The sequence below is a fragment of the Trichechus manatus genome, unplaced genomic scaffold, assembly GCF_000243295.1.
Source record: "Trichechus manatus latirostris isolate Lorelei unplaced genomic scaffold, TriManLat1.0 scaffold00059, whole genome shotgun sequence".
Classification (NCBI taxonomy): Eukaryota; Metazoa; Chordata; class Mammalia; order Sirenia; family Trichechidae; genus Trichechus; species Trichechus manatus.
Genome location: NW_004443995.1, coordinates 9,961,539 through 9,986,021, shown reverse-complemented (window position 1 = coordinate 9,986,021; position 24,483 = coordinate 9,961,539). Strand labels below are relative to the sequence as shown.

General features: G+C 38.0%; 1 protein-coding gene across 1 annotated transcript in view; it reads left to right on the top strand.

Annotated features, from left to right (window-relative positions):
* ARHGAP10 (Rho GTPase activating protein 10) overlaps positions 1-24,483 on the top strand; it is a 389,415-nt gene that overhangs the window by 124,453 nt on the left and 240,479 nt on the right. Inside the window, exons 4-7 of the mRNA XM_004378836.2 lie at positions 2,977-3,048; positions 12,315-12,416; positions 18,165-18,275; positions 20,028-20,132. Coding sequence (XP_004378893.1) covers positions 2,977-3,048; positions 12,315-12,416; positions 18,165-18,275; positions 20,028-20,132 — 390 coding nt within the window. The remainder of the gene's footprint in view (positions 1-2,976; positions 3,049-12,314; positions 12,417-18,164; positions 18,276-20,027; positions 20,133-24,483) is intronic.

Sequence of the window (24,483 nt, the reverse complement as noted above, 5' to 3'; positions counted from 1 at the left end):
TCTAGGGTTTCAGGATTGTTGATTCTCTGTTTGGCTTAGTTTTTCGGATCTTTGTTGTGGAGGGACGGCGTGGTGCTTCTGCCTAGACCGCCATCTTGCCGGAGTCTCTTGGTTGCAATCTTAATGGAAACAGATTGCCAGGCCTCTCTCCCATGGCATCACTGGGTGGATTCAGACCACCAGCCTTTAGGTTAGTAGTCGGACACAAAATGTATAGCAGTACCTGTCATATCTGCTTTTCCAAATGGAGCTTGGGGCATTCTATATTGTTTTGGGTAGTCAAAATTCTTGGCCTGTACTGCTTTGTCCCTCTTTTATTCCTTAATCTATAGGACTGAGGTTTGCTACTGTTGAGGGTCACATGGTCTGAAATGTAGAAAGGATAAAATTAACATATTTTGAAGATGACCGTTTTCTCCTGGCTAGTTATTATTGTTGTTAGCTGCTGTTGTGTTGGCGCCAACACATGGTGACTCATTGTATAACAGAATGAAATATTGCCTAGTTCTGCTCCATCTTCATGATCATTGGTATGTTTGAGTGCATTGTTGTGGCGTGTATCAGTCCATCTCATTGAGGGTTTCCTCACCTTTGCTGGCTCTCCACCACCCGTCTGTCAGTTTATTGGGCTGTGGTGGCTTATGTGTTGCCATGATGCCGGAAGCTATGCCACCGACATTTCAAATACCAGGGTCATCCATGGTAGACAAGTTTTAGCGGAGTTTCCAGACTAAGGCAGACTAGGAAGAAAGGCCTAGTGATCTACCTCTGAAAAATAGCCAGTGAAAACCCAGTGGATCACAGAATATTGTCCCTGGCTAGTAGTTGCTCTTAATTCTTTCGCTTTGATCTCTGTTTCCAGTTATTTGACATGGAAGTAAGAAATGGTGAAGAGGGATGGGGTGGACGTGTGGAATCCAGGAGCAGGCCTGGGGAAGAAAGTTAAAACTCTGGGCATCTTGAGTGTGGGCATTGTCACTTATTTTGAATGTTCTCAATCTCAGTATGAATGGTTTCTTTTGGAGAATCCTTGCATACTGAAATCCTCTTTGGAGAATCCTTACATATTGAAATCCTGTTAAGGAGCCTTTGGTTAAATTAAGAATCCTTTCCTATCCTAAATCTCTTATTTTTTCTGTAATTTTAATTTTGGATTTTTGGAGGCCCTATTTTGTAAAAAGAGGGACAGCATATTCTTGTAATTTGTTGTTGTTAGTTGCCACAAGTCAACCCCTGACTCATGGTGACCTCATGCACAATGGGATTGGATCAGTGTGATCCTTAGGTTTTTCACTGGCTGATTTTTCAAAAGTAGCTCTCCATGCCTTTCTTTCAAATCTGTCTTAGTCTGGAAGCTCCACTGAAACTTGTTCAGCATCATAGTAACATGCAAGTCTCCAGTGCCAAAGGGGTAGTAGTTGTACTTGGGGTGAGGTGCATTGGCTGGGAATTGATCCTGGGTTTCCTGCCTGGAAGACGAGAGTTCTACCATTGAACCACCACTGTCCCCTTTTCTTGTATAGTAGTTTGAGTTTTCCCTTTCTTCTTCCGGACATTTCTGGTCTCCTGGAAATAGAGGGTGAGAAAGACACTACTAACAAACATATTGTTATTAAACGTATTCTTCTTAGATTAATATTCCATTTATTTGCATTATTATCGTTTGTTGTAGACTGTGCTTGTTGTAGGGAAAAAAACATCACAAAGATTAGTAACGCAAAAAGAAAGTATTATTCGACATATATTCAAAGAGGCAAAAGTAGGAAACGGACAACCATACTGCCAGAGCCATGTCTGCCTGAGTCCAAGGAAATATGACAGAACAGACAAAAGTGGGAAAACAGAAAGCATGCTGCTAGAGCCCTGTCTGCCGGAGTCCAAGGAACTTTACAGAGCCATCAGTATATATTAACATTACAAAATGGGCAAAACCAGTGAAAGATTCACCTTTTCACAGATTGGCTAGAAACTGTGATGCTACATTTTGAATTGTCTTTCTTAACAATCCTTGGTACAGGTTTCTGTATCGACAGTCAGGAGGGTCTTCACTGGTCCAACAAATTTCTATTCACTAAATGCTAATAGAAAAAGATAAGGGTGGAAAGTCTTTTGTGTTCTGTTTTATTGGTTTATGTGAAAGCTTCCCTAAAAGATATTTTCCAAGATTGTCCTAGCCATTGTCTTTATACCTCAGGGCCCAGTTGATGTGTCCTTGTGAGTCCTTGTGGGTCCAGCTCCAGCTGGATCACATTCTCTATGCTTAGGGGCAGGGAATAATGACTACAATATTATTTCCTAAATCATGCTTTAAGATGAAAAGTGATAAACCAGCCAATATACGAATGAATTTGAATGTGGGTGGAGTTCACTCTTGTGTATGTTACGAATCATGTCCTCCTTTCCCCTACATAACCTTTGCCACCTCTCCCAAGTATTTGCTCTGATTTTGTCCTGAGCCTCCAGTGACTCTACTTTGCTAATATGCCTTAAATCTTTATGAGGAATTGATCAGTAATAAAGGACAGATTGATTGTATTTAAACTTGTAGCCACTATCCTTGCTCTTTACATAATGTAGTCTGATGACCAATAAAGGAATGTAATTGAATTTTAAATTTCTGAGGAGGGGGAGGAAGAAAAAAAATCTAAAACAGAAGTGTTCTGTTAATGAATGTGATAGACCCTTTTGTTGTTTAAAGACAGCCCTCTTACTATTTCACTGGAGCCTTGAGGGCCTGTGTTGCACATTTCACTGGCCATTTGGTCCAGCTGCTCTTCCCTGAAAACATTAATGGAGTTCTAGAACTTTAATAAGTTTAGACGTGATTTAATTGTCATGTTCGCAGGATGGGATAAAGCAATTAAATATGTTGTTCATTTTATTTCTGGGTGGGGTGGCAGAGGGAAATGAGATACTAATTTTTTCATTTATTGAAACCTAACGCTGTGCTCTTTTGTTATCACTCTTGTTCTCTAGGCATTAAGTGTAACCGAAACCCTGATTAAACCCTTGGAAAAATTCAGAAAAGAGCAACTAGGAGCTGTAAAGGTTTGTGTCTAATTTGAATACACTTGTAAACAGAAAATGTGGATGTCTTTGTACACATTTGGCAGCTTTGAAGGAGGTGCTGGAGTAAACCATTTGTTGTTTTATGTTTTGAATGTGCTTTTTTTCCCCTTCGGAGAATATGAAATTGAAAACAAACACAAACACCTGGGCAGGGTAATAAAACCTCTAGTAATCTTCCTTGGCTACACCTTTCCACATAGAGTTTTAAAAATATCCTTAACCAAAGAACACATTCACTCAGAATAGAAGGACCTTATCGCGGTAGGAAGTGCAGTTATTTCAGTGTATACCTCAGTTTTACGGAGGAGTGCACCATTATACTCCCATTCAAGATGAAAAATGCTGCTTCACCATGACACCATTGAAACTGGGATGAGAATATTGGATTATTGGGATGTAATTTCCTTCAATTTAACAAAAATTTATGGGGCATCTATTATATACCTGTATTGTAATAGATGCCGGGGATTTAAAGATGCGTGAACCACAGACCCTGATCTCAAGGATCTGGGATTTAGCTAGGATTTTTGGGAACAATGCAGTGACTTTGCCACAGGGAACCTGGGATATATTTAGAAGCTCTAAAGTTTGTCATCTGAGCTTTGAACTTATCCCAGGGCAATAATGTCCGCCTATCTTTCCTCAATTTTGTATGTGTACTTAAGGGAGAAAAAGTAATATTTGTGTGTTGGTGATGATTTTTTGGTTTGGCATATTTTGTATAATAAAAACAGGACTTTCTTTAGGAGAAGAGAATAACATCAATTTTAGGTAGGGAGCAATTTTTCTATTTATATCTATTTTTTCCTCCACATGGCTGAGGGTGCGAGCTTTCTTCTTTATCTTCCTAAATAATTAAAATTCTTTTGCAACGTCACTGACATTTGGGCTCACAGAGGCCAGGTTTTTTGTTGCTATTTACAGAATCAATCTCCCTTAAGTGACTTGTTAAAATATTAGTTACTCCTTTTTGGCCTGTATTTTACGGTTTTTGATGAAGTGCCGTGTTTTGAGGTTCAGACCACATAGACAATGGGAGGCCAGTGGGGCATCCCCTCAAGTCATCCTTTATGATGCTTTGCTGAGCTTCTGTCTCCCCTGGTTCTGTAGCAGGAGCCTGAAGTCTGGTTGCAGCTCTGTGTCCTTGGGCAAGTACTCAGGCTTTAGTTCCTTATCTGAACAATGAAAGACCTGGGGATCTGACTCCTCTATTTTGTAGTTCTATGATTCTTTCTTCTCTGATCTTGTCTTCTTGGGCTGTTGTAAATCTTGAACATCTTGGTTCTTTCTTTTTTAAAATGTCATTGACAGGAACTTAATCTAAACAGTGTTTATTTCTTGTTTTTCTTATTTCAGTTGGTGGGTGGGTAGGCCAAAGATTACATTATAGGAATGAAAAATGACTGTGACTTGCTTAATAAAGATATTTATTGTTATTTGTCATCCACCTTACTGGATTTTATAAGTTTCTAACCTTGAATCTTCTGTTGACTTTTTTTCCCCCCAAAGTTGTCCCTTCTGATATTGTGCTTGTTCAGAGTATATACTGAAGAGCAAATAAATTGTCATATTAAAAAGAGAAGTTATTTTAATAGTTTAGTCCATGTCTTTAGCTGCCAAATTCTATCTTGAAATTTTTTTCCTCTTTTGTTCTTCAAGAGCCCTGGTGGCTCAGTGGTTAAGAGCTCAGGCTGCTAACCAAAAGGTCAACAGTTTGAATCCACCAGCTGCTCCTTGGAAACCATATAGGGCAGTTCTACTCTGTCCTATAGGGTTGCTGTGAGTTGGAATCAGCTTGACAGCAGTGGGTTTGGTTTTGTTGTTGTTCTTCTGGTTTCAAGTTTATGAATAGTTCATCCTACATTCTTGTTTAGTTCAGTTATGTATGTTGGCTGTCCTAGCTATTGGTATTAACTGTGAGGAGACCAGTCTTTGTGGGTCACATAGAGAAGCCCCCCCCTTTTTTTATTAGCAGTTTTGTGTATCATAATAAATGGTGGAGAAAAGTGGTTTTCTACATTACATAGAGATGTCTATACATCTGTTTCTTCCATTAAATTGTTAAATCTTTGAGAAAAGACTGTGCTTTATTTCTTTGTTTTCTGCCAGCCTTATGCATAAAATATCTAATCAATAACCTATTTAACCAGTAGTTCTAGAAAAACCAGGTTGTTATTGTTGTTGGGTGCCATTGAGTCAGTTCCAACTCATAGCAACCCCATGTAAGAGCTCATAATTTGGATTTTTGATTATTTTCTACGTCTGAGCTCCTTAAACATTTGTCTTAAGGCTGAGTTCTCTACAGAAGCAAAACCAGTAAAACTTATAAATATATATGTAGAGAGAGATTTATATCAAGGAAATGGCTTGCACAGCTGTAGAGGCTAGAATGTCCCAAGTCCGTGGGTCAGACTGGAGGCTTCTCCAGATTCATGTAGCGATGGGCTGGCGAACCCCAGATCGGCAAGTCAGACAGCAGGGCTCTGGCTGAAAAGCTGTGAAGACCAACAGATCCCACGATCAGCAGGCAAGATGGCAGGTAAGCTGCTAGCTCAAGTCCCAAGAAGCGGAGGTCAGACAAACAGGAGCCAGTTGCAGGATCCAGCATGAGGAGAAGCCCACAAGCCTTACCAGAAGGTCCACCTATATTTGGTGCAGGCCACGCGCCTAAGGAAACTCCCTGCTGGCTGCTCACAGCAGATCCCATCATGGAGGTGATCACATCATTATACAACTACCAAACTACATCATAACTGCCAAACCACTGAGAATCATGGCCTAGCCAAGTTGACACACAGCCTTAACAATCACAACATTCAATCATATTTTAAGAAGTACACAATCTTGTTCCACTGGTTAATCAGCCTACTTGGCATTCTTAAAAATTGATTATATTCTCCTAGGTTAAAAGGCTTTTTAAGACAGCACATAACAGTTTTCATGTGGGGATTAAAAAAAAAAATTCTTTAAAAGTTGACCACATCAGAGTTTTTTAGATAGCAGTGTTAACCTTTTTAGTCTTCCTTTCCTCTTCTCCTTTTTCCCATCTGGTAATGTCACACTTTTTGTCCTCATACTAAAGTTCTTTTAGTTCCCCTTACTCATGATTTCTCCAGTTTCTAAAATTCCAATTACATGTTTAGCTGTAGTTTTAACATAATCGAAACTGCTAGATGGTTTCTTTAAATTGGATTTTTTAACATCCTCCAAGGTATTCTTTTCTACTGTTTTTCTTCTGTTCGGATGTGTTCTCCTTCACTTGGATCTGTTTGGTTTGGGATTATAATCCCCTTTTGTAGGTTCATTTTTAAAACATGCTTGCTAGGTTCTTATCTGTATTTATAAAGCTCAGTTTCTATTGCAGGATGCAAGTTGGTCTGTGCTGGGTCCCACCAAGTTACTCTTCAGGATTGTTTTCAAGGCCTAGCTCAGTTCTTAACCTCCTTTTTAAGCTCCTTCACCTCCCCTGAGGAGCTTGTCACTTATGCCCAGGGGTCCCCACAGGACTTTTTGATGGTCATTGCTCATCAGATGTTGATTTAATTTAATCACATTTCTTTCATTTTAGTAATAACAATACTTATGGGTGCCTGTTGTATATAGCATAATGTGAGAGGCCTTGGGTTACATCTATGAAATAAACATTGGCTGGCCCTTCAAGAAGTTAGCGGCTCTGTGGGGAGAAGGCTTGATTCTTCCTGGTTTGAATCCCATTTCTTTGTCTTAACTATATAATTTGGGGCAAGCTGCTTAGAGTCTCTAAGCTTCAGTTTCCTGGTCTATAAAATGGGACCGATGAGAACTGCCTCAGAAGGTTATTGTGAGGATAAAATAAATTTGATAATGTGCTTCCAGTGTCTAGTATAGGGCCTGGCATATATAACTGTAATTATTTTATCCCATTTATGGAAATGGTGGTGGCGTAGTGGTTAAGAGCTACAGCTTCTAACCAAAAGGTCGGCGGTTTGAATGCACCCGGCGCTCCTTGGAAACCCTATGGGGCAGTTCTACTCTGTCCTGTGGGGTTGCTGTGAGTCGGAATCGACTCGATGGCAACGGGTTTGTTTTTTTCTTAATTTGTTTTCTACAAGTCAGATAACATTTCCAATTAACTTGCTACCAGCAAATCACCATTTTAAAATCCAATGGAATTTCTAAAGAAAATCTTTTATTTTCAGCTTTCTGCCGAATTATCATTCTATATTCTGAGAACCATATTCTCTCTGTGGAAAAATAAGTCATTCTTCTGACTTCATGGAAGAAAAAGCAGCTGTGACACCAGAAGCTAATGACTACAGAGTGTCTATGTTTTAATCCTCTATTAAATTTTCACTATTCTCAAATAACTCAAAGGAGCTCTGGTGATGCAGTGGTTAAAGTGCTCAGCTACTAATTGAAACATTGGCGATTTGAATCCACCAGCCGCTCTGTGGGAGAAAGACGTGGCAGTCTGCTTCCATAAAGATTTACAGCCTTGGAAGCCCTATGGGGCAGTTCTGCTGTGTCCTATAGGGTTGTATGAGTCAGAATTGACTCTACGGCATTGAGTTGGGTTTTGTTTGGTTGCTCTGAATTAGCTCACCAAATAAGAATTGCTCATGTTTGTTGTCTTTTCTTCATCCTCGAAAATTTGTAAAATATAGAAAATTAAAAAAAAATCAGTAACTTAAAAAAATTCTACCCCTCCTTCTCTGCGTACATGCTGGAGTGACATTGCCAAAGCACCGTGGCTTATGACCCTTCTAGCCAGGTGGTGCTAAGGTGATGGCCAGATGACTTTGGATCAGTTGTGCAGGTATCTAGGGTGGCACTTTCTGAGTATTGGTGATGCTGCAGTCATGGGCTTTCCCATTCTCTCCTTCTAACAGATGTCTGCTGGGCATCTCTAGATGTGGAGACAAGTGCACCATTCTGTGGGGATGAGAGCTGAATTCTCATCTCTGGAGAAACTTAAGGAGCTTAAAATATAGGAGATGGGGAGTGGATAAGGCAAATGAACTCTCATGTAGGAATAGATGGCACTGGATATAAGAGTTTAAAAAACCCCAAAAAACCAAACCTGTTGCCAGCGAGTTGATTCTGACTCATAGTGACCCTACAGGACAGAGTAGAACTGCCCCATAGGGTTTCCAAGGAGTGGCTGGTGGATTTGAACTACTGACCTTTTGGAAATCCTATGGGGACAGTTCTACTCTGTCCTTTAGGGTCGCTATGAGTTGGAATTGACTCGATGGCAACGAGTTTTTTCTTTTTTTTAGCCCAAAGCTCGGCAGTTCAAACTCACCATCCACTCGGAGGGAGAAAGATGTGGTCATCTGCTTCCGTAAAGATTTACAGCCTTGGAAACCTTATGGTGCAGTTCCACTCTGTCCTATAGAGTTTCTATGAGTCAGAATTGACTTGACAGCAATGGGTTTATATATACCATGCATATAGGGTCGCTATGAGTCAGAATCAACCCAGTGGCAATGACAATGGGATACTTATATATGGAGCCCTGGTGGCACAGTGGTTAAGAGCTCGGCTGCTAACCAAAAGGTCAACAGTTCGAATCCACTAGCCACTCCTTGGAAACCCTCTGGGGCAGTTCTACTATAGGCTCACTATGAGTTGCAATCCACTTGACGGCAATGGGTTATGCATATATATATATATTAAATTTGTTGCCACTACTTAAAAATCAGGAAAATGAGAAGACCTGGTCATACTGGGACTATATTCCCACATTGCAGAAATCTGCTGGGGCAGTTAGGGCCACCTTCCCCTTTAGAGTGGATATGGGCTATTTGGTTTACGAGTGCCCCACCACTCCTTATCGTGTTTCACTCCCAGCCTGCTTCACTCATTTATATTACTGCCTACAAAAATCCTCACAACTGGACCAATAAGCAACATCATGATAAATGAAGAAAAGATTGAAGTTGTCAAGGATTTCATTTTACTTGGATCCACAATTAACACCCATGGAAGCAGCAGTCAGGAAATCAAAAGATGCATTGCATTGGGCAAATCTGCTGCAAAAGACCTCTTTAAAGTGTTGAAAAGCAAAGATGTCACTTTGATGACTAAGGTATGCCTGACTCAAAACAAAAACAAAAACGAAACCCGTTGCTGTCAAGTTGATTCCAACTCATAGTGACCCTATAGGACAGAAGACTAAGGTGTGCCTGACCCAAGCCATGATATTTTCGGTCACATCATATGCATGTGAAAGCTGTATAGTGAATAAGGAAGACCGAAGAAGAACTGACGCCTTTGAACTGTGGTGTTGGTGAAGAATATTGAATATACCGTGGGCTGCCAAAGAACAAACAAATCTGTCTTGGAAGAAGTACAACCAGAATGCTCCTTAGAAGGAAAGATGATGAGACTACGTCTTACATACTTTGGACATGTTGTCAGGAGGGATCAGTCCCTGGAGAAGGACATCATACTTGGTAAAGTACAGGGTCAGCAAAAAAGAGGAAGATCCTCAACGAGATAGACTGACACAGTGTCTGCGACAGTTGTATCAAGCAAAATGACGATCGTTAGCATGGCGCAGGACCGGGCAGTGTTTTGTTCTCTGGTGCGTAGGGTCCCTATGAGTTGGAACTGACTTGACAGCACCTAACAACAACACCACCACACACTTACCTTTGTAATGTCTGTTTTATAAGGAATATTTTCACATTGTATTTAACTTGAGTCTTGATGGAACTTTTCGACTTATGTTGCTCGATTTATGTTATATATATTTTCTATGATGCAGTGTTGAAAAAATGCTTCATTGTTTATCAAATGCTACTTGAACACAATCCCCTTTAAATATTGTATTACTTTAGCAAAAGAAATCATATAAACACAAAGAAACAGTATAATAATCTATAATGACATTAAGAACAAATGCAGGAAGAAAGAATAATCTAAGTCTTAACATTCAAAAACAAAACCGGCAGCATTTGTATAATATCATACCATGTATGAACGAATGTATTTCTACTCTAATTGGTGGGTGGGATGTTGTTTCTGGGCTAAATTCTTTCTTCACAATGCCTTGATACCACCATTTTCTTTCATTCCCAACTTGGCCCACATCTTAACTTACATACCCTACCATTGCCGAGAATGCTGGGTGTTTTGACTGCTGATTTCAGCAGCACTGCTGTTTCCTTTGTCCCATTCTTTGATTGAGATGAAATCAAATAAGTCAATAAAAATATTTTCAGTATTCCTGGCAAGTACTAGTCTGCAAGATAGTGAACATTGTTTACTGTGGTATTTTGCTTTGCAGCCATCTTGTGGGAAATGCTGAGGCATGGCTTCTATTCTTGTTTTCTTTAAGATCTGAGAAACTGAGGCTCAGAGAATACTGTGATGTTGTGGCAAAGCCACACTGTTACACAGGAATAAGTGGCCAGGACTAGAACTTAGTTGTTCTGAAATGAATCCAATGTTCATTCCATAATATCAACATTTTAAAATAGTGTAGATTTTGAGGTAATGGGCATATGCTTGTTTTAGTCTATTTTCTGTTAATAATTAAGGTAGTTGATAAAGAACATAATAATGAAAAAGCAGAAAATATAGTAACCATATAGTTTTAATATTTTAGACTTCTAAAAATACTTATAACTTTAAAAAAATATAACATAAGGAAAAACAAAGTGCTCCAGTGTCAACAAAAGTCTGGCAGAATGGGTTGAAATAAAACTGCCAATTTTTAAAATTCTTTTACATATGTAGGTAAATCATAGATTCCTTGGTGGTGCAAATGGTTAAGTACTCAAAAGGTTGGGGGTTGGAACCCACTTATAGGCACCTCAGAAGAAAGGTCTGGTGATCTGCTTCCAAAAGGTCATGGCTGTGAAAATCCTGTGGAGCAGTTCTACTCTGCATACATAGGATCTCCATGAGTCCAAATCAACTTGGCAGCAGCTAACGGTAACAAAAAATACGATCATAGGATTTTAGGATTGAATCTAACAATGAACTAGTACATATTCCAGATCTTTTCCATGAGAAAACTGAGATCCTGTGATGTCAAATGGCTTTTTCAAGTTGTGCAGCTAGTAGGTCATTAAATTTGGAGTAGAGAAGGGAAGGAACTCCAGTCCCTGAGTCTCTCAGCTCCGCTGATGTTGGTCTTAAATTAGGTGGGCTGGCAGAAGGCATGTTGTCTGAGGTTCCCAAAACAACAGTTTTCGTCCCATGTTGTGAAAATAAAGATAAATGCAAATAAGTAGGATTAAAGTGCTTTGTTTAATGGGAGGAAAAAAATCTCACCAGAAAACACTGAGATAGTTCATTATTTTTGCTAAAAAAAATAGAAGTTGGGAAATAGGCCACAGAATGTTCCTTTGCAGGAGGTGATGGAGAGTCAGAGAAAATTTGAAGTTACTGGAAACATTTTGACAGCCTGAGGAATATAGTGTGCTCCCATTGGTGCTCCGAAATGTTTATTGAACCTACTAGGTTGGCAAGCAGCTTTAGGGGAGATAGTTTATCTTCTTGGCATTTAAAAATTTCGTTTCTTGTTTTCTCAGAAAGCTTTTATACCGAAAGAAAAGTGAAAGCTAGTGCTAGAAGGTACCTGAGAAACGTTTATAATATTAGCCAAAGAGTCAGAACAAATATGTCAGTATTATTTTAGGCCCTATTGGCTTACTGATACATTTTCCAAATAGTATTGTAAATCACGGGTAAAGTTTGAGAGAGTAGGTAATCTTTCTGGTCGGAGGGTCTTATTGTTGTATTCATACATGACCGTTAGGGAAGATTTTTCCCAAAATGTTTTTTCCAACTGCGATTATTATTACTATTTTTTTTATCTAGAGCAGAAATTATTCAATTTTAAATAAATTCCATTTCTATGCCAAAATCTGCTTTGAGTTTGCTTTCTTAAGCTTTATGTTCTACTTATTATGTTTTCTTTCTTTTTTTTTTTTGTACGTGAGGGATGACTGGCATAGCATTAATTCTTAACACTGATTAAGTATGAAAAGTAGAAAACTACCATAGGCTTGGAAAAAAGCCCATTAAAGGAAAAAAGCAAAAAGTGGCTCTTCAATCCTAGTGCTGTCTTAATGATTAATAAGCAGGGACCTGGGTGCAGATGTGTTTTTCAGATAACTTCATCACATTCAGTGATACTTAGTTTTATTTTCAGGTATTTTTCATATTTTGAGCCTTCCAGTAGATTAACTGTGCATGCTTTTTTTTTAAATCAGTTTAATTATAGTTGTCTGTGTTTTTCTAATTTGTAGGAAGAAAAAAAGAAGTTTGACAAAGAGACAGAAAAGAACTATAGCCTAATTGACAAACATTTAAATTTATCTGCAAAAAAGAAAGATTCACATTTACAAGAGGTATGTATTCTTTTTATTTTTCTTTCAATTTGTTTCTAAAATGTAATAAGCAGTGAGTGTCCTTTTTTTTGAATATAATTTTCTTTAGTAACTGTCCATTTAGGATTATATAGAGATGGGAAAAAATGAATAAGTATCATCATAAATTAAGAAAAAAGACTTCTGTGGGATAAGACATAAGATTATTACTATGTATTATAATGATTAATTTAGCATACATTCATATTAGTAAAAGTTTTGATTCTGAGGATTCTTTCCACAGGAACAGTAATTTTAACCAGCATTACTGAAGGAGAGATACATTATTTTTGGGAATAGATCCATTAATTGCCTTTCAAGATTTCTTAAAGAAATGAATTGAACTTAATAGGCTCATATGCCATTTTGCTTTTATGTGAAGGCACCATTAATTTTATTTAACCCTGAGGATTCAGGAAGTTCAGCTTCATTGGAAAGAGATTGCCTGTTTTACTTGTGTTAATGGACTTATTAATTTTGGGGCGGGGGGACTAGTAAGTAAAAAAAAAAGAAATTAATGTTTTTCCTCATTTTCTCTTTCTTTTCTAAATTCCTTGCCACTTTTTTTCAACCCATCACACACTTGAATGTATGCTCAATTGTTTACAGTATGGAATATATGCTGTCATTGAAAATAATGCTGTATGCAGTTGTTAGGGTTTTAGGCCAAGCCACAAAAATGTGATTTTTCTCATTTATTTGTTTTTAAGCACATAAAGAACCTGGGGATAAGGTACTGCTATAATATATACTTATTGTAGCATCATCAAAATCACACTAACAACATTGACTCTAGTATAAACCCAAGTATATTTAAATGTCAAATATTTAGTTGTAAACCATATGTGTACTAACGTATGTATTTGTGGGAGAAAGATGTGGCAGTCTGCTGCCATAAAGATTACAGCCTTGGAAACCCTGTGGGACAGTTCTCCTCTGTCCTATAGGGTCGCTATGAGTTGGAATCAACTTGACAGTAATGGGTATGTATGTATTCTTCTTTTGACATTATCCACGTGTCACATTTTGTTTGATCTCAAATACCTTTAACATTTGAATGGTGTTTAACAGTTTATAAAAGAGAAAGGAGCTTTTATGCCACTTAATCCTCACAACAGTACTCTAAATAGACAGAGCTCCATTCTCTCCACATTCCATATTATGGAGAAAACCATGCAATTGTTACATATACTCCCTCATACCCTACCCTCTGCCAATTTTGAAATGACAGATGTTGCTTTTATAGGTCTCACTCTTTATGCCAGCAGTTTTCTGTCTGTATTCTGCTTTATCTCTATTTTCAGTATCCTGGAATGTATAGTTAATTTCCATCTCCTCTTCACTGTCTAACTAGGTATTTCATTCTACAAGTTGCTCAGGCAAAATCTTTGGAGTCATCCTTGGCCTTTACTCTCACATCTTAAGTCTACTCCATTAGCATATGTCTTCTTTATTCAGAATCTGCCTAGAATATGGCCACTTCTCATGACCTCCATCACTACCACCCTGGTCCAAGACACTGGCCATGTCTCTAAGGTGGATTCCTGTAAAGGCCTCCTCTCTGGTCTCCCTATTTCCACCATTGTACTCCTACAGTTCATTTTCTGCACAGCAACCAGTTATCCTTCATGTCACTCCTCTTCTCCAGACTGTCTTAATGGTTACCTCTAGAGGCCCACAGGATCCTATATGATATGTCCCACCCTGACCCTCGCTCCAGCCACACTGGCTGCCTTGTTTCGTCTAGACTGGGACAAGCACACTCCTGCTCAGGGCATTTGCATTTGTTTTTCCCTCTGCCAAGTATGCTTTCAGCCCAGATCCATGTGCCGTGCTCCTTAAGAAACTTCAGGTCTTTACCTAAGGGGCACCTTATTAAAGAAGTTTTCCGTGACGATCTTATTTAGAATATCCCCCTTACTCTGCTTTGTTTCTTGTTCATACTCTTAACAACAGTTTGACATACTATATATATTTGTTTGCTGCATAGTTTCTTTCATTGGTGTGTAAGCTCCTTGACAGCAACACGTTGTTGTATTCAGTACTCTATCCTCAGTTCCTGGAGAAGTGCCTGTCATGGAATAGGTACTTGATAAATATTTATTGAATAAACAAGTATGAAGATGTTTAGACAGTAAGCCAGGGCTTTGGCAATTTCAATAATCCCCAAAGATAACTGAACACTACATCTACTCTTACACATATTATAGGAAGAAATGGCCAGAAGTTAGATGATTTTGAAATTGAAATTGTAGATTTGTTAAAGATAACTGAATTCTGCTTGGTGTGGTAAAAAGTATAGTAGACTCAAGCCAGGCTACAGGAAATCATCTGTGTTCCTAGATACAGTTTGGAAGTCCATGGTATTGTTGTAAGATATGGGCTATCGATGACATCAAGGATTCTGGGGATTTAATCATGTAGCTCATAGCACAGCGATTATGGACACTCAGAACATTGAGGGTGTGGTGATGGAGGTTGATCTGCAATGCGAGGGTAGCAAGCACAACCAGGAGAATCAGCTAAGAGACAAAACTGACATGGTAAATCTGACTCTTATAAACTAACACGTGTTGGAGAGAATGTGGAGAAATTGGAATCCTCATGCATTGCTGGTGGGAGTGTAAAATGGTGCAACTGCTATGGAAAACGGTTTGGCAGTTCCTCAAAAGTTAAACATAGAATTACCTTACCATTTGACCCAACAATTCCACTCCTAGGTATATACACAAGAGCCTTGAAATCAGGGACTCCAACAGATACGAGTACCTTGATGTTCATTGCAGCACTATCCACAATAGACAAAAGGTGGAAACAACCCACGTGTCAATCAGCAGATGAATGGATAAACAAAAGTGGTATATCCATGCAATGGAATATTATTCAGCCATAGAGAGAGAAATAAAATTCTGGTATGTGCTATGACATGGATGAACCTTGAGAACCTATGCTGAGTAAAATAAGTCAGACACAGAAGGACAAATATTGATGATCCCACTTACGTGAAGTATCTAGAATAGGAAAATGTAGACAGACGAAAGTTGATTAGTAGTTACCAGGGAGTGCGGGGAAGAGGGAATGGGAGTTATTGCTGAAGGGGTACTGAGTTTCTGTGTGGGGTGATGTAAAACTTTTAGAAATGGACAGTGGTGATGGTAGCACAACATCTGAATTTAATTAATGTCACTTAATAGTACACTAAAAAATGGTTAAAATGGCAAACTTCGTTATGTGTATTTCATCACAATTAAAAATGAAAATGTGACCCTGGTGTAGTTTTTTTGAAGAGCCTTTCCTAGTAAGCATAAAATGAAGAAATCATCCTTAACTCATCATATCTTCATTTTATTGAATACTGAACAAAATTGCATTGTTTTTGATGAGAATTGCTGCCTATTAACTACTGGTGGCTAAATTGTCAAACTAGTTCATAGACACACAAAGATAACATGATTTTGAGGTGTTTTAGGCAGGAATTTTTATTTTGGTTTAGTAACACTCTTAATTTTATATATTTAGACATTATTTTACTTAAAAAAGCATTTGGCACTAAAAAACATCTTACAACATGTTAGATAAATACTTTTGAAAGTAAAATGAACCAGATTAGGGAAAATATTACATGGTGCCTTGTAATTTTTTCCCCCGCTGTGACTCTTAGGAACCAGGGGCGGATTATCCGATAGACAAGGTGAGCATGGTGCTTACCTTGCTTATCAGATCATCTGTAGTAAACAGTTTCACGTGTGAAATTGTTCACTACAGATTAGTAAGTAAGCACAAGTAAACCCGTGATTACCTTACTTACTGGGTCATCTGCCCCGTTTAAAAAAAAAAAAAATTTCTGTGGAGTTGATTCTGACTCATAGCAACTCTATAGGATTTCTAAGGAGCGGCTAGTGGATTCGAACTGCTGACCTTTTGGTTAGCAGCCAAGCTGCTAGGGATTGTAAATTTCAAAAGACGCTTTGATTCTGTAGGAAGGTGATGCGGGGTTGGGAGAGAGACAGATGCCAGCCGTACCTTGAAACAGAATCTTTGATGTAGTGAAAAAATGTGAAATTGTTCACTGAGCTTACCCTGCCTGTTAGAGAATCCACCCCTGTTAGGAACTGTGTGCTTTTCTCTCAGTTTCTTTAGTTAGACAAGATAAGCTGGAACCTTTTTTGGAAGAGCCTCCTGACCAGTTGGTGCCCTCTTCTCTCTCAGAGGTTCAGACACTGAGAGGGCTCAGGAAATGACTACTTGCAGATGAGCTTCAGGCCTGGGTCTTGCCTTTAAGAGCCAGGTTCTTGAGATGGTGTCACTTTGTCAGCTACTGCCATCGGTCACTGAGTGCTGAGGTGACTGTAATTTTCCAGCCTTCTCACTTAGGCAAGAAGAAGCCCTGATGGCACAACGGTTAAGCACTTGGCTGCTAACTGAAAGGTTGGAGGTTTGAACCCACCAGCCGCTCCATGGGAGAAAGACCTGGTGATCTGCTCCCGTAGACTGCAGCCTAGGAAACCCTATGGGGTAGTTCTACTCTGTCATATAGGGTCTCTATGAGTCGGAATTGACTAGAAGGCACCTAACAACAACTCGCTCAGGCAGACTTCATTCTCAGGGGACTTGTTAATTGAAATGGTGTTTCTGTGATTAAAAAAAAAAAAAAACTCCTTTTTTTATTTTGGTACATATGTATGTAACAAATGTCACTTTAAGGGCTAGGGTGTGCCTGACCCAAGCCATGGTGTTTTCAATCGCCTCATATGCATGTGAAAGCTGGGCAATGAATAAGGAAGACCAAAGAAGAATTGATGCCTTTGAATTATGGTGTTGGCAAAGAATATTGAATATACCGTGGACTGCCAGAAGAACAAACAAACCTGTTTTGGAAGAAGTGTGGCCAAAGTGCTCCTTAGAGGCGAGGATGGTGAGACTTCATATCACATTCTTTGGACAAGTTATCAGGAGGGACCAGTCCCTGGAGAAGAGCATCATGCTTGGCAAAATAGAGGGTCTGCGAAAAAGAGGAAGACCCTCAATGAAATGGATTGACACAGTGGCTGCAACAGCGGGCTCAAACATAGCAGCCATCTTGAGGATGGCGCAGGACAGCGTGGTGTTCTGTTCTCTTGTACATAGGGTCACTGTGAGTCAGAACCGACTTGATGGCAGTTAACAACAACAACATACGTAACAAATTGTTGGACTTTCAGCATTCTTTACATGTACAGTTCAGTGACATTCGTTATGTTTATGATATTGTTCAACTGTTACCATTATTTGTTTCCAAATATTCCCATCACCCTTAACAGAAGTTCGGTGGTGTTTATGTGATTTTGATTTTATGTATGTGGTTCAACGTAATGTGTTGAGTTGTGGTTGGGTTGGGCTTCTCATGAAGAGAGCTTTGCTGTCTGGTCTATAATCCTTTGGGATCAACCTCATTATATAGAGCAGGAATTGGCAAACTTTTAATGTAAAGGGTCAGATAGTAAATATTTTAGGCTTTTGTGGACCATAAGGTCTCTGTGGCAACTCTTCAGTTCCTCTGTTGTAGCGGGAAAGTAGCTATAGGTGATACATAAAACGAATAGACATGGCTGGGTTCCAGTACAACTTTATTTACAAAACAAGACATTAGGCTATATTTGGCCCATGGGCTGTATAGTTTGCCGACTCCTAATACAAAGTATCATTTCTCACTATCTCCAGTTTGACCATGCCTCAATTATTTTTACATAGGCAGATATCCAAGTGGAGCAAAATCGGCAACACTTTTATGAGCTGTCTCTTGAATACGTGTGTAAGCTTCAGGAAATCCAAGAAAGAAAGAAGTTTGAGTTCGTGGAACCTGTGAGTATCATAGCAAATTAATCTGCCAGTAGATTTTCGTGATATAATAGAAATATTTGCCTTCCTAGATCTAATTTTTGGACCTAAACATAAAGCAAGGCATCATAAGTTATCAAGGGTGGGCACAGATAGCCATGGAGTCAAAGAATTACCTCTAAAGCAGTGGTTCTTAGCTTATTTGCCCAGCAACATGTACGAAGAGTATTCTCATTGCTACGTGTTCTCAAAGATTCTAACTCAGGTGCTATTTCTGCCATCCTAGCTGTAGCACCACCCTTAAAAAGAAAAAAAGAAAAAAAAAATTCTGAAAGAAGCTATATTAGAATGTGAATGAGGATTTATGGGATTATCTCAGTTCTACTCAAGTTTGTTTCTAAAACAAGCCTATCAGTCCAAACTTTGGTACTTTGAATAATTATTGGTAAAAAATTCTTTCTAACAACTTACAGTCTTGTGGCAACTTAAGTTGAGAACCAGTGTGTGTAACATTTGAAATATTTAGGAGCTACTCTACCATTTCTTTATATTTATTTAGAAATACATGGCTTTTGTTTGTGTTTATGTGAATATTTTCAAATAGCTTTAGTTATATATGTCTTCTGAGTCAAATTGTAAAGTATATCTCATACTGTGGGCCCATTGTATAAAAAGAAATTGAGAAACACTGGAATGCATGATTCTCAAGATTGATTTTTAACCTTTAATATAGACTTTTTTTGTGATGCTTTTAACAACTTTATTGAGATACAATAATTTACCTATTGTGTGTATGATTTTGAGAAGTGAAAAAATAATGATTAAAATAAAAATTAGCATCTGTGAAGCTATGGTCTAGTTAAACATTCTTAAAACTTATTTTTGTGTGAAATGATAATGACCCACATTTATTGAGCATTTACAGCAAGACAACATTTTTTAAAGTACTTTACTATGCTCGCTCATTTATTCCACGCAATATCTTAATGAGGAGATATTTTTATTGTCTCATTTAGCACATAATGAAATTAGAGGAAGTTTCAGTAATTTGCCCAACGTCATATAACAAGTTACCTTTGAAGTTAGGAATTGACCTTGGGCTAGCTGTCTGACGTCAGAGCCCCAAACTCCTAACCATTATACTGTACTGCATTCTGAAGACAATGAATTTCAGAGTTTCCTTAGCTCTGACCACAAATCACTTTTGCTCATTTCAGATTTACCTGGGTGTGGGGCAGAGCAGCTGCCCTCTAATCAAGAGGGCAGGTTGGGCTTAATTACAGCCCTACCTCTGCCCGGGGCAAGTCACTGAACATCCTTGTCAACAAAACAGAGAGGTTGCACCACAGCCTGCAACAACAGGAAGGATGTCATTTGAGAGCGCCTTTGGCTCTGTGATTCAGTGATTTTGCTTTCTTATAGAGTGTATGGACCTTCGGTGATAAGGTTTCAATTACAAATGAAAATAGGGATTCTCTTGACTAAAGAGAACAAATGGATGATTTCAAATTCCATTTCTCCAGAGCATAGTATAAAAACTAGCTAATGGCTCTGACATATAAGGGGAAAAAGATCATATATTCTTCATTTTCCCTAAGGACCCATTTATGAATAATGTGCAATTTGACTTAATTGACTATGAGTGACTTCTTTTTAATTATTTTACTTCAACAGGATAGCCTTGAGATGAGGGGGGAAATACTTGACTGTTTTTCTTTTCTCTTTTCCCCCCTGAGATTTTCCTGTGCTAATGTCACTTTTTCTCCTTTGTCTTAGATGCTGTCATTTTTTCAGGGAATGTTTACTTTTTATCATCAGGGCCATGAACTTGCCAAAGACTTCAATCATTACAAAATGGAACTACAGATTAACATTCAGAATGTAAGGAAATGGAAGCTTTCTGGTATAGAGAGATGTGTTTTTGATCTGTTTGACGTACGAAAAGTCTTAAACTAAGAAGACAACTAAGCTGTTGGTACTGAGAAGCTAAGGATACGTTGCCACCTTCTGGTCAATTCTTGGTGTAACAGACTGGTCTCCAGGTAGTTGAGGATCTGGAAATCCTGACACCTGGTGGCTTTTCCTGTTCTTTCTGTGACACTTCTAGAGATAAGCTTTGCGTATAACTTAAGTCAGCTGTGCATGGAAACAGACAAAAGAGCACTCCACTTTAGATTTCAGGCATTTAAATTATAATCATCCAAATTTCTTCCCTGTTAATTGTATATCTTATTTTAATTTTTTCTTCCAGATACTTAAGCTTAAGTGGAATTTCTTCCTTACATGTTATGCACATTTATAAATATATTGGGTGTTCACAGTTGAGATTGGTTTTTATTATTTTCCTTTGGAAAATGAATTACTTCTATCAGATCTTGGACAAACAGATTCAGGAGACCTTTGTCTCTAAAACAGTATATGGATGTGATTTTGATCAGTAAGTGACAGATGTTTTTCTTCACATCATTTTAGTTGATGTTGGAAGCGATCTCATTGAAAAACTATTAAAGATATGGTTAGCATAATTTGAGCCCTTGTTAGAAATCTAGAGCAATAATTTTGTAACAAACTCATAGTATATATTGAAGACACACAAGTAGAAAGATGGGTGTCTCTGTGATGTCTGCTTCCTGCTCTTCATTTTCTTATAAACTTAGAAATTGAGGATGAGTGGCTTTGGCATAGATTTTTTCTCCCGTAAGGCTTTTGTATAGTTCCCTAAATTTTGGAATGTTGGAAATATAGATAATGTAACCTCTTGTTTTTTTGTAGTTTATGTGTCAGACTTTTGATTTGTAGATTGTTTGGACATTCAGCTAAGTTACTGACTGTTGGAAACCTTGGTTAGTTTTCTGATGTTAGGATCCCAAGACCAGTGGAAAGAGTTATAAAATATGTGGTATGACCCCAATGTTACAGAAGTTTAAAAAATACCAAAGCGCATATGTACAGATTAGTTCCATTCACCTCAAAATTGTCCCTGCAGGTAGTGGAATACTTAGTCTAATGATGCTGTGATTTTTCAGAATACTTTTGTAGGCAGCAGAACATAGTGTTGGACAAAGAACATTAGGTAGTTAATTTAGAATATTAGATTATAATCTTGCTTTTTTCCCCTCTCCTCACTGGCTGTATAACTTGTGGAAAGTTGCTTTTTCTGTCTGGACATCATATGTCATAAGTGCTGAACTGGCCTGAATGAGAAGCTCCAGGCAGGACTGGCTACATCATTTGTGGGACCCAGTGCAAAATGAAAATATGGGGCTCTTTATTAAAAAATTTTTTAAGAATTTTAAGATGGTGACAGCAGAGGATTAAACCCAGCGTGGGGACATTCTGAGCTCAATACGCTGTATGACTGCACAGGTCACATGCTGGTAAAGGCAGCCTTGCCTCCAGGACTAATGGTGGGGGCATGAGAGTTACGGGGGGGCTTTGAGGAAACTATGCACAGCTTACATATGCGTGGGAGTACATTTATAAGACACCCGTGGGGCATATATAGTAGCAGATTTACCTTACATAAACCAAAATAATTTCAGAGAGATTAAATATTTAGATGTGAATAAGCAATACTCAGTCATAGAAATCTCATAAGCAAAACTTGTAGAGAAGTAATCATTGGAAAATGTTTCACAAAATGACCAGGTTCATATCCTTCATATTTTAAGAACTTACACATTGATAATAACGTCCATTCCCATAGAATAATGGACAAAGAACAATTTATTGAAGAAAACCTTTTTCTGTATCCTTTGAAACTTAAAGAATTGCCATCAGTAAACTTCCCTGAATCCTCAGTGTCTTCTCTAAACATTTCTCTCTGGCTGTGTCTGAGTTGTTTCTGAGGCCACTGCTGCTCAGGCAGCCTTCTCAAATAGAGGCTGCTCTTCCACCCCATCTAACCTTCTGTATTGAGAACACCTATCACCACATCATCTTTGCTCTCAATTTTTGCTTTTAAGTAATTATTTTTTGTTTCAGAAATACCAGCACCTTTGAAACATGTCACTTATACTGTATCATCTGCTATTCCTTGGTGTTGCTGTAATTTACTTATTTCTTGGCCATACTTCTTATATCCTAGGGATGTCAGTTTTTAGCCTATTAAAGGAAAAAAACTGCATATGTAAAACTACATATTGCTGAAAAATCTCAGTTATAGGTTATTTTCTATGCAATGTTTATTAGTATATTTAAGGAAATATCCAAAAATGTTAAAACTCTAAGGCAATGGGAAAGCAGTGGTGGTTCAGTGGTAGAATTCTCACCTTCCATGTGGGAGACCTGGTTTTATTCCTGGCCAGTGCACCTCAAGTTGGCCACCACCTGTCTGTCAGCGGACGCTTGCTGTTGGTATGATGGTGAACAGGTTTTAGGGGAGCTTCTAGACAGAGATGGACTGGGAAGAGAAGCCTTATGATCTACTTCTGAAAACCAGCCAATGAAAATGCTGTGGATCACAATGGTTCAATATCATTGTGTATTGGGTGGGTTTCCATGAGTCAAGGACCAACTCAATGGCAGGTAACAACCATATAAGGCAGTGTACCCAAAGTACAGGCAGTCTGCTTCCTTAAAGATTACAGCCTTGGAAACCCTATGGGACAGTTCTACTCTGTCCTATAGAATCGCTATGAGTCGAATCGACTTGATGGCAATGGGTATGGTTTTTGACAATATAAGGAAATATACCCAAATGTTAAAGTTAACTATCTCTGGACTATAACATTATAGATAATTTTGGTCAACTGTTTAGTAATTTATTATATTAAAAAAATAATAGCAAAACTATATTATAATAAAAACAAAGGTAAACATTATTTAAAAAGTAAAAACCTATTTTCCTACATCTAGCTACACTTTTTCTATTGTAAAAATGTTTAGTTTTTTTTTTTTTGAGAAATTCAATCTTCGTCAATTTATACAATCTATGGAATAATAAATGGAAAGCAAAAAAGTAGCAAGATGACTTTTAGAAAATATATTTTTCAGAAGGATATAAATTACATCAAAATTAAATATATTTTAAAAATTAATTTTAACTTTTGTGATCTCTATCCCCAAAGGATGTGGGGAGACTAGAATACAAATCTTACTGGAAGGAAATTATAATGTTAGGAATTTTAGGATTCAAATATAGTCTCTAAGAGGTACTAAACATAAAAATAGTTAAGAAGAATTAAAGAGTATGAGCACATGTTTTTGTTAAAATGTTAAGTGAGAGAAGTAGAATACCAAAATGATAAAGTATGTTATTAAAAAAAAAAAGACAGAGCTTGGAAGAGATGATATCAAAATGTGGTTATTTCTGAATGGTGGGTTTATCATCAACTTTTATCTTTTTATACTTTTTCTTTTTGCCCAAAGAACAGAACTATTTGTGATCTCCCTCTCCCTGTTTTCTAGTGATATAGATTACATTTACAGTCTAAAATTATTATTATTAGAGGATATCTTTATATATAACTAGAATTTAGAATTAGAAATGGCTATGTTCTAGCCATTCTACTTTTTTATTCAAATAAAAAAATGTAATTTCCTCTCTGTCTTAGTTATCTAGTGCTTCTATAACAGAAATACCACAAGCGGGTGACTTTAGCAAACAGAAATTTCCCCCCCAAAGTTTAGGAGGTAGAAGTCTGATTTAGGGTGCCGGCACTAGGGGAAGACTTTCTCTCTCTGTTAGCTCTGTAGGAAGGTCCTTGTTTCTTTCAAGCCTCTGCTCCTGGGTGATCTTCATGTTGCTTGCCATGTCTCTTTCCCCATCTCTGCTTACTTGCTTGTTTGTTTAATCTCTTTTGGGTCTCAAAAGAGATTGACTCAAGATATACCTTCCACTAATCCTGCCCCAGTAACATAAGAAACACAGCCCATTCCCAAATGGGATTATAACCACAGGCAGAGGTTAGGATTTGCAATACATATTTTTGGGTGACAAAATTCAATCCATAATATTCCACCCTTTGGCCCCCCAAAATTCATGTCTTTGCCACATATAAAACACATTCACCCTATCACATTATCCCAAAAGTCTTCAATAAACTCCAAGTCCAAAATTTTGTCTTTTGAATCATCTAAATAAAATATGGATGAGACTTTAGGTGTATTCCATCCTGGGACAAAATTCTTCATCAGTGAACCTGTGAAATCTAGACTACAAATTATCTGTTTCCAAAGTACAATGGTGGAACAGACACAAGGTAGACATTTCCATTACAAATGGGAGAAA